This window comes from Brassica napus, chromosome C9 (assembly GCF_020379485.1).
Source record: "Brassica napus cultivar Da-Ae chromosome C9, Da-Ae, whole genome shotgun sequence".
NCBI classification, from domain to species: Eukaryota; Viridiplantae; Streptophyta; class Magnoliopsida; order Brassicales; family Brassicaceae; genus Brassica; species Brassica napus.
In genome coordinates, this window is record NC_063452.1 from 58,630,708 (window position 1) to 58,643,568 (window position 12,861).

General features: G+C 41.0%; 4 protein-coding genes across 5 annotated transcripts; 1 reads left to right on the top strand and 3 right to left on the bottom strand.

Annotated features, from left to right (window-relative positions):
• Positions 1–54: 54 nt before the first annotated feature.
• On the bottom strand, positions 55–3,376 carry LOC106418287 (ribulose-1,5 bisphosphate carboxylase/oxygenase large subunit N-methyltransferase, chloroplastic-like). 2 transcript variants are annotated; one of them, XM_048769191.1, is made up of 13 exons: positions 2,858–3,376; positions 2,696–2,771; positions 2,401–2,606; positions 2,231–2,317; positions 2,043–2,135; positions 1,712–1,866; positions 1,550–1,634; positions 1,371–1,457; positions 1,160–1,279; positions 944–1,045; positions 678–853; positions 522–593; positions 55–264 (listed from the first exon to the last, which is right to left on the bottom strand). In XM_048769191.1, exons 1-11 carry the CDS (start codon positions 3,227–3,229, stop codon positions 686–688), a joined length of 1,551 nt encoding a protein of 516 aa, XP_048625148.1. In that variant the 5' UTR covers positions 3,230–3,376; the 3' UTR covers positions 55–264; positions 522–593; positions 678–685. The 2 variants fall into 2 exon arrangements, with proteins under 2 accessions (XP_048625148.1, XP_048625147.1); XM_048769190.1 differs by having other exon boundaries at positions 522–601.
• Positions 3,377–3,607: 231 nt separating this feature from the next.
• Positions 3,608–6,439, bottom strand: LOC106372063 (COP9 signalosome complex subunit 3-like). The gene is made up of 11 exons (XM_013812191.3): positions 6,171–6,439; positions 5,974–6,089; positions 5,637–5,883; positions 5,435–5,492; positions 5,257–5,346; positions 4,998–5,063; positions 4,718–4,807; positions 4,460–4,618; positions 4,266–4,387; positions 3,957–4,029; positions 3,608–3,867 (listed from the first exon to the last, which is right to left on the bottom strand). Exons 1-11 carry the CDS (start codon positions 6,353–6,355, stop codon positions 3,796–3,798), a joined length of 1,278 nt encoding a protein of 425 aa, XP_013667645.1. The 5' UTR covers positions 6,356–6,439; the 3' UTR covers positions 3,608–3,795.
• Positions 6,440–6,566: 127 nt separating this feature from the next.
• LOC106418433 (phosducin-like protein 3) lies at positions 6,567–7,991 on the top strand. The gene is made up of 4 exons (XM_013859146.3): positions 6,567–6,936; positions 7,081–7,224; positions 7,318–7,523; positions 7,635–7,991. Exons 1-4 carry the CDS (start codon positions 6,689–6,691, stop codon positions 7,805–7,807), a joined length of 771 nt encoding a protein of 256 aa, XP_013714600.1. The 5' UTR covers positions 6,567–6,688; the 3' UTR covers positions 7,808–7,991.
• LOC106418431 (ankyrin-2) lies at positions 7,961–11,981 on the bottom strand. Its single transcript, XM_013859145.3, has 4 exons — positions 11,507–11,981; positions 10,046–10,321; positions 9,817–9,954; positions 7,961–9,719 (listed from the first exon to the last, which is right to left on the bottom strand). The coding sequence occupies exons 1-4, from the start codon at positions 11,804–11,806 to the stop codon at positions 8,190–8,192; spliced, it is 2,244 nt and encodes a 747-aa protein (XP_013714599.2). The 5' UTR covers positions 11,807–11,981; the 3' UTR covers positions 7,961–8,189.
• Between the last annotated feature and the right edge of the window lie 880 nt (positions 11,982–12,861).

The window sequence follows — 12,861 nt, forward strand, 5'->3', positions numbered from 1 at the left end:
TTTTTGTATTTCCATGGGCTTGGGCGTTTTTCGAAGCTAAAGTGAGTCTCTGAGGATAGAAGCCCAATTTTATTTAGTTAAACTTTATTGGAAACGGTAAAATACTAAAATTTCTAAAACACAACACAGAATAATTGTGAAGTTTTAAGGGTTACACTCGCAGGATTACGACAATGCTTAATTGTTGCAAGAGAAAGTAAGATCAAAGGTGGAACAATTGCGTGGCAACCCAGAGAAAAACTCCTAGTAGCTTACTACCTGCAACTGCAATGCATTTAGAAACATAAAAATCAACTTCTGGATTCAGAAACATCATCTAAACCATATTATTAGTAGCAGCAGAGAAACACAAAAAACTAATTTCAACTAGAATCTATACAAGTTATATATCTTTAGGGTATATTAAAGGCTGGCAGCTACCAAGAAATCTTACAAAATTGATTAGGGAAACTTTGTATTTTTGTTTGTTTTCGAGCAGTATACACTAGGATCAGAGCTGGGCTTGTATACATAAAACTTACTTTACTTAAGCGACGACCACAGACCAAAAAATACTCCTGCCATGTACCATAACCATACCACCAATTGCAGCTGCAACACTAAAACATTGTTTTAGGTGGTCAGAAAATGTTAGTTATTAGTATTTGAGAAAGATAGGACAGAGATGAGTGAGTGCCTTTTTTTATTATTTCAAGGAGGGAGCATAGGGTGCTGGGCATGGCGAGATGGTTGTATCGGGCAACTCGTTTAACAAATCGACTGTTGCCACAAGGCATGCAGCTAGCATTTTCTTCTCCAATCGGACAAGCCGTGTGGCTACTCGCTTCCTAGGATTCAAACTAGGATCTGCCAACTATTGATCACGATTTCTATTAGTATCAGTAAATACAAAAAACAAAAATGCTTAAAACGTAACAAGTAACAACAAAGTCTGACAATATACCAATGCATCATCTTCTTTTAGGGTGGTTGGGTAGCCAGCCAGGCGTCTCATGAAGTAATCAGCAAGCTGATCTAGTACTGCTTTTTCCATGCAAGGGCTCATCTACAAAAAGAGACCGAGAGTTGCACCTTTATCAAGTAGCTTCAGGTATAGAAGTAACAATGGAGGCCTCACAAGTTGACTTAGACAATAAAAGGTTATTTATCCTCTACTTACTGAGCAAACTGGACCTTGAGACGAAATAACTGATTGCATTTCAGCAGGATCAGACATGTAACCCAGTCGAAGGTAGGGAAGCATATCTTGAACAGCTTCTTTTTCTTTTCCCACACGAACCTGATGTAAATGCCAAAACAAAACAAACAAAAAAATCACCCAAAACATCTCAAAGTAGTCTTGTTGTAACGGGGAAGTCACACGTTCATACCTGAAAAACTTGTTGGGATAATTTTCCGTTCCTTTGAGCAACCAATCTTTTGTCCTGATATTGAGGATCATCGGTGCTCAGCGCTGCCTGGAAATGCAAGATACGACTTATAAACGCGGAGAGAATCACGTGAAAACTACATTGTAGTTTACACTAAGCCACCAAAGTTTCATAAATACCTCGACGATTATTCTATCATACGGGTTGTCTTCATCAACGAATCCATAGTTCAGAAGCAATTTCGCATTAGGTTGTGGCCCACACCTTGAAAAGAAGGATGAAACACAAAAAGTAAGAAAGATAAAATCAGAAAGCAAGAGCAATTTGGGTCACAGACGCACCAGACAACTATAGGATCCCCAGCCTTATATGGCCTATCCACCACGAGTTGAACAGCACCATCAACAGCGGTAAGCATTGCCTTGCAGTTGGAACAGTAGGCCAACAAAGGAGGCCCAAGAGGAACCAAAGCAAACCGACGAGCCAAACTGACATTCTGAGAACAGGAATAATCACACAAATTAGCAGAAGTAACAAGCAACTCCAGACTAGCTTAGGTGATATGTTCCAAGGTGAACTGTAGATTCAGCTATAGAGTAACGAAATTAAGACCATATGATTAGAATTAACTGTATACAATGAAGGGAAAACCCAAAAGAAATGAAATATTACTTGTAGATGCACCACACAGGACTGAACGGCAGCAAACGCTTGTTTAAAAATCTCAAAACTAAAAGCTTCAGTTGGTATGTCAAATGGGTATTGCTGCAAAAAACACAAATCACTTATGTAAGTACCTTCCGCTTGTAAAATTCCATATATTAAAAAAAAAAAGAAAAGAAGATATAGTAGTCAAAGACCTGAAACAAAGATCCAGCCATAAACCAGACAGTATCAAGCTCCGAGTACTCTCTTTTAATCCCCTCAGCCCTCTCAAGAACTTCGGCCTAGACCACGTCAAAGAAGATGAACATTGAGAATCCACTAGACTAGTTCACATCACATGTGATGCATATACTAACTGCAATACCTTCGTCGGGCTGCCAGTTAAGTATTCTAACTCAGCCTCTGACCACAGCAACGGAGACTCCACATCTAAGTGACCTCTTCCTCTTTGACGATCAAGTTCTCTTATATAAGGATACCAAACTGATTTCTTACCTTGTTTCTTCTCATACATCAAATACAAAGCTAGGCAAGCGAGTTCAGACAGTTTGTTCGTCGTCAACAGTTCAGCTGTATGAAAAAAGAAAACAGAGGTTTGTGACTACAAATAAAGCTTCAAACTTGGTGAAGTAGTAGTAACTCGGTGGAATGGCTCATACCAATAGTCTCGTTTCCCAACACTCTCTCAAGTGTGACCACCAAAGAGTCTGGAACTGAAAACGCCACGTCACCCTTCTGTAAAAATAAACATTGCAATTAGGACCAACAACGAACGAATTTTATCAAACTACGATTCTGTAATGAAAAAAAAGTCAAAACACCTGAAGATCCTCGCTAGCAGCAACGTAATGAATTGGTTTATGGTTCTGATCATGAGCGGGTCTCTCCTTGAGCAATACCTTGCAAGGCCGTAAACCATTCCTATCCAACCAATGCTTCAAATCCCCCGAGTCGTCTCCTTCCTTCTTGCTCGATGCTTTGCTCTGCCTCTCGTCTTCCTTTGATGAGCCGCCCGCGATTAAAGTATCCGAGCTCGAAGACGATACGCACAAGCTCCTCTGAGGAACGGATCGATATGAAGAGAGTGAATTGCGGTTCCTCAACTGAGAGAGTGAAGAAACCCTAGAAAGTGGGGATGGACGAATTGGAAGGGAGACGCATTTGGGATGAAAGCAACTGATAATCCCTTCCATCAAAATAATTCCGATTCTTTGGAAGCACAAAGATTCTCCGGCGGCGGTTCTGAGGATGTTGCTCCGTTCTTCCTTCCCTTTTTTCTCAGATATTTTTTTTTATTGAAGATAAGAGAGGGAAATCACGTTGAAAACGAAAGGGAGAAGAAGACGCGACATAAAAGATGATTTTAAGAATATTAAATCCACGTGGTGGTTGTTGAGACTGAAAAGCCATCAATTTTTGTGTTATGGGCTTTAAACTAGCCCAACAACGTAACGGGACGACAACCTGTCATATTTACCGCACACGACACGCAGTTTGAAACTATAGAAGCATCGAGGATTGGGCTTTCCGTGCTTTTTTTTTTCTTTAAATAATTAAGCAAGAGACGACACTAATAGAAACTTTTTTAAGTAATGATTAAGATTCGCTCTTCTCTACTAGTTTGGCTATTGTGAGAACAATATATGAAACTTCATAAACCAACAAAAAATAGAACAAAGAAATCAAAAGAAAGTTTTCCAGATTCTCACAACTAGAGTTGTCTTTGTGTTAAGTTTTGTTCCACCAGGTCTTTTGCTGTTTACATGGAGAACTTTTGAGGGACAGTATCAAAATCGTCTCCGAAGTCGAACTTTTGCCTTTCCCTTCCAACCTGAGAAAAAAAAGTTGTCAACGGTCAAGTCTGAGAACAAAGGTTCCAGGACAGGACATAACAGTCTATGAAACATGGCATTAAGTTACCTTTCCCAAGTACAAAGGATCACATGACAAGCTCTCATCCATGGCTATGAGATTCTTCGACAGCCCAATAGTCCTGAAAAATCACATAAAACACACACAAAGCTTGGTTGACTTTAGCACTCTACTCCGAGTAAACAATACAATTCTCTATCATTTTGATTCCAGATGCTGCTTATTACGGAATCATATAAACAAAGGAGGATCGAAATTTTTATGTTTTCCATGTCGCCCCCGCCCCCAAAGAAAAAAGAAAAGCAGTAGTAAGGAACTTGATTTCGCGGCAGCAAAAAATTTGGTTCGTAGACATACCTTTGGATGACAGAATCCATGACCTCTATCATCTCACTGGTTTTGTACTGCTCAGGGTCCTCCAAGAATCTCACCATTCCATCTTTCTGGTTGATAAGGGCATGTATCTGACCATCCTGGATCTGCATATAACAGTTATATTGTTATATAGCTAGCTTCCATAAACCAAGCGTGGGACACACAGAATACACTACCATCTGAAGCACATGCGTTTCCGCCTCCTTAGCATTAGCAAGTTGGACCATGTTGGCTATATCTTGAAGCGACAAGGTCAAGTACTTCTGAGTCAATCTCAGAATGTTCCGCTTGTAAAGGGATGCCACTGCTTGCTTAACTAATCCAAGGTTATTGTCCTGAAAAGTAAGATGAACGAAAGATTAATCAATGTAAGTTATAGGGTGAATGAAGATATATCAGTGAGAAATTACAGTTAGTGTCTAGGGGAGATTTACCTTTTCAAAATCTGAGCTGTGGGCCACAACCACTGCCTCTAGTTCACTGATCTTTCCATCATTGTAACGATTACCCACTTCGTAGTAAGGCTGAGAAAAGAGTGAATGGTAAAATCGTAAGCTTGAACATAGATCCCAGCTAGTATGGGGTAAAAAGCAGCTAAATTCATTGGATTGAACTGAAAACAGGACTCGCCACCAAAAAATGGAGAAAGATCCCATCGTAAGAGCAAAAAAAGTAAGAAGACGCCATAACATAGAGAAATAGATTCAAACTTACTATACACCAGCTCTTTAGGTGCCTCTGAGCTGCTGTAGAAGCGCACTTGGGGAGACTGTTACTAAACTGCACAAGTAAAATAATATAAGAAAAAAACATCATAAGATTAATCAATGCTTGAAGAGAAAATAAGACACGTGATATAACTAGTGGAACCAACATTACTCAAAACATCCAATGGATCAGGCCTAAGTAAAATATAATCGCTCCCAAGACAGAAAACAAGATGCACTTTTGTAAAATATAAACACAGTATTACCTGGCCAGAGTGAATGAGATTAACCAATATGTACTTTTTGTACGCTTCAAGAGCTATGGCGTTGAGTTGATACATTGGAGCAGTAACAACCTGAAACAAGTACTTCGATATGAGTTAAAACCAAAGCAAAAATCCATAATGGTTTATAATACGTGAAAAAGTAAATAGAATGCCTTACATTGTAAAGAAGCTCCGATGCCTTCTGAAATCTCTTCAGTCCAATACATATCATTCCCCTATCAAAACAGCAGAGAATTATAGGAAAGTTACTTTTGATGTATTAACATAGCTATCAAGGACGAGAATCAAACGAGTGAACTAATGCTACCAACCATTGACTAAAACAAACAAACTTATAGCAAGGAGGGAAACTGACTCACCCATAATAGCAATAGAGATAAAAATCTCTAGGCTGGTCAACCTCCAAGATATCATCACTAAGAACGGAGAAACCAGCTTTATAGCACTTCGCCTCAAGACATAGCTGAAGACAATCCGGGTGCAACGCAGTCAAACATTTAGCGGAGACCTGAACCTTACGTACAGCTGAAACCAGTGGCGCCACCCCTCGTAAAGGATCCTCAAGCTCCAAAACTCTGTCTTTGAATCTCTTACAAAGAGTAACAACTGCACGGAATCAAAACAACAACAACAACATCATCATAATCTCTCTAAAACATAAAACACACAGAGAGAGAGAGACGACAAAAAGATTACACTTTTCGCTCGCTAAGCGAATCTGCCCAGCATCGCAACGGTTGATGAACCGAGCCATTAGCAGAACCACGCCAGAAGTTTTCCCCTTCGACACAGAACCACGAGTAAGACCCTCGCTTCAACAAATCAAACAATACACAAAAGTTATTCACAAAATCAATACATCCAAAAACACCATCAGGATAGAATAAACTCACAGGAGATACAAGTAGCCGAGAGAATGAATTGAAGGGTCGAGCTCTTCAAGAGTAGCGAGCTGAACATCCCAGTTGTTTCGGAGCGAGTCCTCGGCTTTTTTCAAAATACCGTGGAGTGCAGATAAGTCGCCGGGACTCGCTGATAAACCTTGGATTGACTTAATCAGAGACTCCGCCGAGTTCATACTTCCGATCAAAAACCCTAATCGATCGCCCTTCTTCTCTCCCTCTCAAAAAAATTCACAATTGTTTGTCTAATTATCTCCTCAAGACCCTCTCCAAAATATATATATCCTCAAGATAAGCGCGGATACTCTGATTCAGCCAGAGGGTCTCTATAGCGATTGCTAACCGTCTTTCTAAACCAGATATTATCGGACCGGTATGAATCAGATAAGCAATAGTTTCGGTTTATGTAAACCATTCAAGTGAGAGACTGTAAAGCCTTTTCCTCCATCGACGAGATTGCGATCACAGATTCAAAGGCTCAAACGGAGAATATCTGAAGCTTTCGATCGATGGCAGATTATCACTTCGTCTACAAGGATGTGGAAGGAACGTCGACGCAATGGGACGATATCCAGCGGAAGTTAGGGAATCTCCCTGAGAAGGCTCCGGCGTTCAAACCGCCGGCGTATACTCCGGCGCAAGACGAGGCTTCAGCTCCAAAGGACAAAGCATGGTTCGATGGGAAGACGGAGGAGGAGCTCGAGGATCTTGAGGACGACAAAGATCTCGACGATGATCGATTCCTCGAAGATTACAGGTTTGCACATATCGAAATCTCTCGGATCTGTTATGTAGCTCGCTAGCAACTGTCAAGTTCTGATTTTTATCGATTCGTTTATGAAAAGAGTACGACTTTACTTCGATGTGGCTCATGGGTTCTTGTTCTTTGATGTTTTGATAGGAAGAAGAGGTTGACGGAGCTCAGAGAAGCTGCCAAAGTTAGGAGGTATGGATCAGTGACTCCAATCTCGAGCTCTGATTTCGTGAGGGAGGTTACGCAAGCTTCTGCTGAAGTTTGGGTTGTTGTATGTCTCTACAAAGATGGGTATGTTTTTGTAACTATGATTGGTCTTGAAGCCTGACATGCTTGAAAAAAAACTGAACTTTTGTTCTTTTTTGTTTTTGTTTGATCTGATAGTATTGCAGAGTGTGGCTTGTTATTGGGTTGTCTAGAAGAACTGGCTAGTAGATACCCGGGAACGAAGTTTGTTAAGATTATATCAACTGATTGTATTCCCAACTACCCTGATTGCAATCTCCCTACCTTGCTGGTGTACCATCATGGTGCTGTTAAAGGAACTCATGTAGGCTTGAAGAGCGTTGGCCGTAGGTGCACCCCAGAGAGTAAGTTTGATGTCTGATTCAATTGCATCTTATCATGCTTTCAGCATAGTGGTGTCAGTGTCATAGACCCGGAGGGGATGATGTCTGAACACATGTTTGATGCTTTTGCAGGTGTAGCCTTAGTTTTGTGTCAGTCAGAGCCAGTTCTTAACGATGGCAAAAGTGGAGACGATGACTCCTCAAGGGAAGCTGTGATGGCTGGAGTTCGAAGACAGTTCATTGAACGAGTGGTGAAAGACCATGAAGATAAGGATAACGATGATGATGGTTACAATAGCGATTAGAACACTCTCAAAGTTTCTCTGTTGGTTATGTTTGTTTGTTGCCTTTCTGACTGGTAAAACTAAAATGCTTTCTCCATTTGTGTTGTAATGCTTTTCCACAACTTCTTGTTTTTATTATCAATACCCTGATCACATGCGCTGGATCTTGACTGCGAATCAATCTATTTAGATTTTCATTCTCAAATTTCAAATTCATTCATTGAAATCTCAAACTTAACAAGCTATTTCACAATTATATTGCAGATATCAAAACTAGAATATGAACCAATCTTCTTAAGCAAACCAAACAACTATAAACACCCCCACAACACAACAGAAGCACACACTACCTTCAGAATGAAGCTTCCTTCTCAAAACTTCTCTTATGTACAAAAACAACACTCTAATTTTGAGTTCTCCCACAAGTAGCATCTCTTGTCACAACTCTTATCCCCCTCACCCACATCTCTGCACCAACCAACCCACCTTCACACACAAAATGAACTTCTTTGTCCTCCTTAGTCACAACCCTGAAAACCCCTTCCTCCTCCAACGCTGCATTGCCTTTCCCCTTACGGTTCCTCCTGAACCGCTGGCTCATCCCAACCTCTACTTCCTTGCACACCACGTTTCTCTTCCTCGACTTTCCCCAACTCAGCACTCCACTTGACTCCAACATTTTCAACCCCTTCCCATGCTTCTTCCCTTTCCCTCCCTTAGTGTGTTTCATCACACTGCTTCCTTTTAACACAAACCTCCTAGACAACTCGTCACGGATCACCTCCTCCGCATCACCAACAGCCACGTCAAGCAGCGTTTTCCCTCTTCCGTTCTTAGCATAGCAGTTCGCTCCATGTTTAATCAGGAACTCACACATCTTTCCATGGCCCTCTATAGCCGCAAGCATCAACGGAGTGTACCCGTCTCCATCCGGGACATCAAGACCGTATCCTTTCCCGCTCAAAAGCTTCACCGCTTTAACATCTCCACGCCTTGCAGCACAGTGTAGAGCGTAGAACAAACCAGCCATGTTCCTGTTGTCCTTCTCGAGAGCATATTCGAGCATCACCTTCTCGATCATGTCTAAGTTACCGTTCTTCTCGGACAGAGAAACAACAGTGTCGCCTGATTTGTTGAGTAACTTCACGTCTGCGCCTGCATAGACTAAAACTCTGAACGCTTCAACGTGTCCGTTCATGGCCGCTAGCATTGCAGCCGAGAAGCCTTCCTCGTCTTGATAGTCTAGAAAGACTTCTTGAGCTTTTACAAGAGACTTAAGCGCCTCGGCGTCTCCTGCTTTAGCTACGTACAGCAACGGCAAGAAAACTGAAGCGTCGCTTGAATGTGGAGTCACGCCAGAACGGACCAGTTCAAGAACTACTCGTTCTAATCCGAGCCACCATTTGCTTGATTCAGCGACAGAAATAACAGTGTGGCCATGCTTGTTCGCTAAGGCGAAGTCAGCACCAGATACTGCTAGAATCTTTACGCACTCAGAGTGTTTGTGTCTTGTTGAGATCAGCAGAGCCGTGTCTCCAGCATCATTCTTTGAGTTCACATCGCAGCCAAAGCCAACCAGTTCTTGTATGATCTCCACTGATCCGTAACGTGCAGCCATATGAATCGGTCGGAGTTCAATGCCTTTGATAGGAGTTTCTGGATCAGCACCACAGCTGAGGAGGACTCTGACGGCTGCGTGGTTACCGCAAAGAACAGCGTGGTGGAGCAGAGTCCGGCCGTTGTGAGGAGCGTTTGGAGATTGGAGTGTGAGCAGCAAACGCAATATCTCACCGCTGGTTTCAAAGAATTCTACAGCACACCAGGTTAAAGGATAGGGCTCAGCCACTCCAGCTCCTACGCGGAACTCTTCTCCAGTGTTAGTGTCCCATGACCATGCTCCTAGCCTCACCATGATATCTGTCTTGACACCAGCCTGTAAAAAATCATTCAAAGAAAAGCTTGTATGTCTTAGATACGATACCTACTCTCCTTGCAAGGACCAAGCTTTTTAGTGTAATGAGAAAAAATACCTGAAGTAGCAAGCGGACGACCGAGACCTGCCTATTGACAATAGCAGCAACAAGAGCTGTGCAGTCCACATTAGTGTATAGAGAAGGTTTTGAAGATTGAAGCAGAAGCCTGTCCGTTGAATTAGCATTTACTCCGCACTGGAATGAAGCAAGAACATGCAAATATCTTCTGTTAGAGTAACAACTTTTAAGTGGTCAATTAGTAAAACTTGCAAGATGAGTAACTTACTTTGAGCAAGGTCCCTACAACGTCCACAAAACCTCTGCAGCAAGCAGTGGCTAGCGCGTGCACAGCGACATGAGGCCTAATAAGATCAGTTCCCATAATCAGTTCAGCCAACTCAGCGCGTCCGTGACAGCTGGCCCCCAGTAGAGCTTCCTCACAGGCGGGCTGAGAAGCACCGGCTTTGAGTAGAATCTCAAGTACCTCGAAATGACCTTCCCTTACAGCTACAGTCGTTGCAAATCCCCTGACGAGCTTCTGGTTCACATCAGCTCCAATGTTCTGTGACATGATATTGCACGAAAAGTCAGATCGCTGTAAAGGTTTAAACAGTAATTTTTAAAGCTATACACTGCTAACGTATCCAACGTAGGGTGAAAACAAGAGCCAGAAGAAGACAAGAACAACAGAAAAAAAGTAAGTTGTTTGTTTCAATAATGCAAGTGAATAATTGAAAAGGATCTACAAGACCATGAAAGAACAACCCTGACACAAAAAGAGTGTGGCTTGGCTAGATCACAGACATATCATGATGATTTAAGTGGAAAGAGAGGAAGTATGAGAATATAAAATTCATATAATCCAGATGCAGAGCCAATGACTAGTGACAGGACCATATGAGGGGGGCCTCAGGTTCTGTTTAGTGAACAAGCTACATGGTGCAGTTGTCAACACTTGTTGTCGTACTAAATATCATCAGTTCCTTTCAGGAAACAAGACAGTAATCAATCAATTATCACTGCAGACAAACAGTGAGCTTTGGTTGTGTCTCAAAAAAGAACCATCAAAGAAGAGCAACCCATATCCAAGTTTTTTTTTTACTTTTTAGCCTAATTAACTCTGGGGATTAAGCATCTTAATCCCAAATCCAGCAATCATGATTTTATTATTAGAATTTAGTAAAAAAGCAAATCTGTGACTGATGCTGCAAAAGAAAAAGGTTGTGTGACTTGGAGCTTGGATAATGATGCCCGCAAAATATGCAAATCAGACTCGGTTAAAGATGCACTTCTTGTGTTTTATTTATGTTACATCTTTCGCATCTAGGAAGATTCCTAAACATTAAGTGAGAACTGAAGCTTAGTCAACAGATTATGAATTTTAAAAAACTCGCACGGAATCCAATTCAGATTTTTTTTGAATTAATAAAATGGCCAGAGCTCACTTAGCTTAGCTAAGTACAGACAAAAACAAGTAATTTAATTGGCGCAGATATTTTTCAAAATTTTACAGGAATATTTTAGCCTCTTCTATATAAAAAGCAGAGAGAATGAAATACGGATGTTATTTATTGATAATAAAGAAAAAGAAGTGTCCAAATTTTGAATTTCGAAAAATAGGAAAAAGTAAAGTAAGCTTAATAGTGAGAGAAATGTTAGAAAAAAAATACGTAAATGCAAAACTGATTGGATTAGTAAAGGTTGTGTTATTCGACGGTTTCAAATTCTGAGGGAAAAAAAAACTTACCAGTAACATCTTCACGAAAGCTACGTTTCCGAAACTAACGGCGAGGAACAACGCCGTTACGTCTGTTTTGAACTCCTCGTACTCCACTCGTATTTCGCTCGCCGTCTCATCACGGAGCACGACCTCGCTCCTCCTCGTCTTCAAACTGACGGCGCCGACGAAGTTCACGTCGAGGAGCGGATCGGAGACGCAAACCGATGCCGTTTTGATGTCTCCGTCGAGGATGGCGTCCAGAAGCCGCTGTGATACCTCTGCCTCGTAGTCCACCGGAACGACTTGTTTGCCGGAGAAAACCGTCATTGTCGGAGCTGTGATCCTTACCGCCGCCTTATGTCGTTGACCGAATGTAACGGAAGCTACCAAAACGTCGCCGCTTTAGTGTATCGTTTTTGTCTCTATAGAGACGCGAGGATCGAGAGAGAGAGAGAGAGAGAGAGAGAGAGAGAGGGGAGACTTGAAAGGAAGTGAACGCCAGGGATGTGGAAGAGGAGTGTGGAGAATTTATTGACACGGAATTTTACTGCACTAGAACCACGGTTAAACTTATGAATGGTAATTTTATTAGACCCACGTGGGTCCTATTTTTAACCGTGTGTACATAATAGTTTGTGATCACTTGCTTAACCGGAAAATAATCAAAACTGTTAATGCAATTCTCTTAATTTATTTGACCCGCGTGGGTCCTATTTTGGAATATATCAATTCAGAACTATTTACATTTACATAAATATTTGTTGAGCAGAATAGTCACAATAAAAGGAAACAAGCTTTTTTTTTTCCTTATAAAACTGAATAGGAATAATCTCATAAACATTTGTCCAAAAAAATCTCATTAAAATATAGAAAAATGTCCAATCTTTTTGAGTTGAAGTTGGTAGGAAATCATCATAATGATAATAGTTCTATATAGAGCAGTGCAAATCATATAATGTAAATATAGAAACAATACTAGCTACTTTTCCTTAAATGTGGAGAGTTCTACTAGACTAACTCATGTCAAATATAGGTAGATATTAGCTTGGAAAGAAGAGAAGTAGAATGATATATTGGACGGTGGTAATAAGGGAAAATTAGATAAGACTGTTATGAAATTGTTCATTTTGTTGATAGAGAAACTTATCAATACGAATATTCATTTATTTTGTTCGGTGCGTCCATGCTCTTTTGCTCACTCCTATAGCTACATTTCTACAACTTTCCCTGTTCGATTAGTCTAGCTCTATCTCTCAGAGTATGTTTTCTGTATTTTATATTCTTGAGATATAGTAAATAGAGGTATGTTGGCCATGTGTTTTTGGCCTATGTTAGATGCATCGCAGTGAATTGATGATGGGTCAATGCCAATATCACCAATA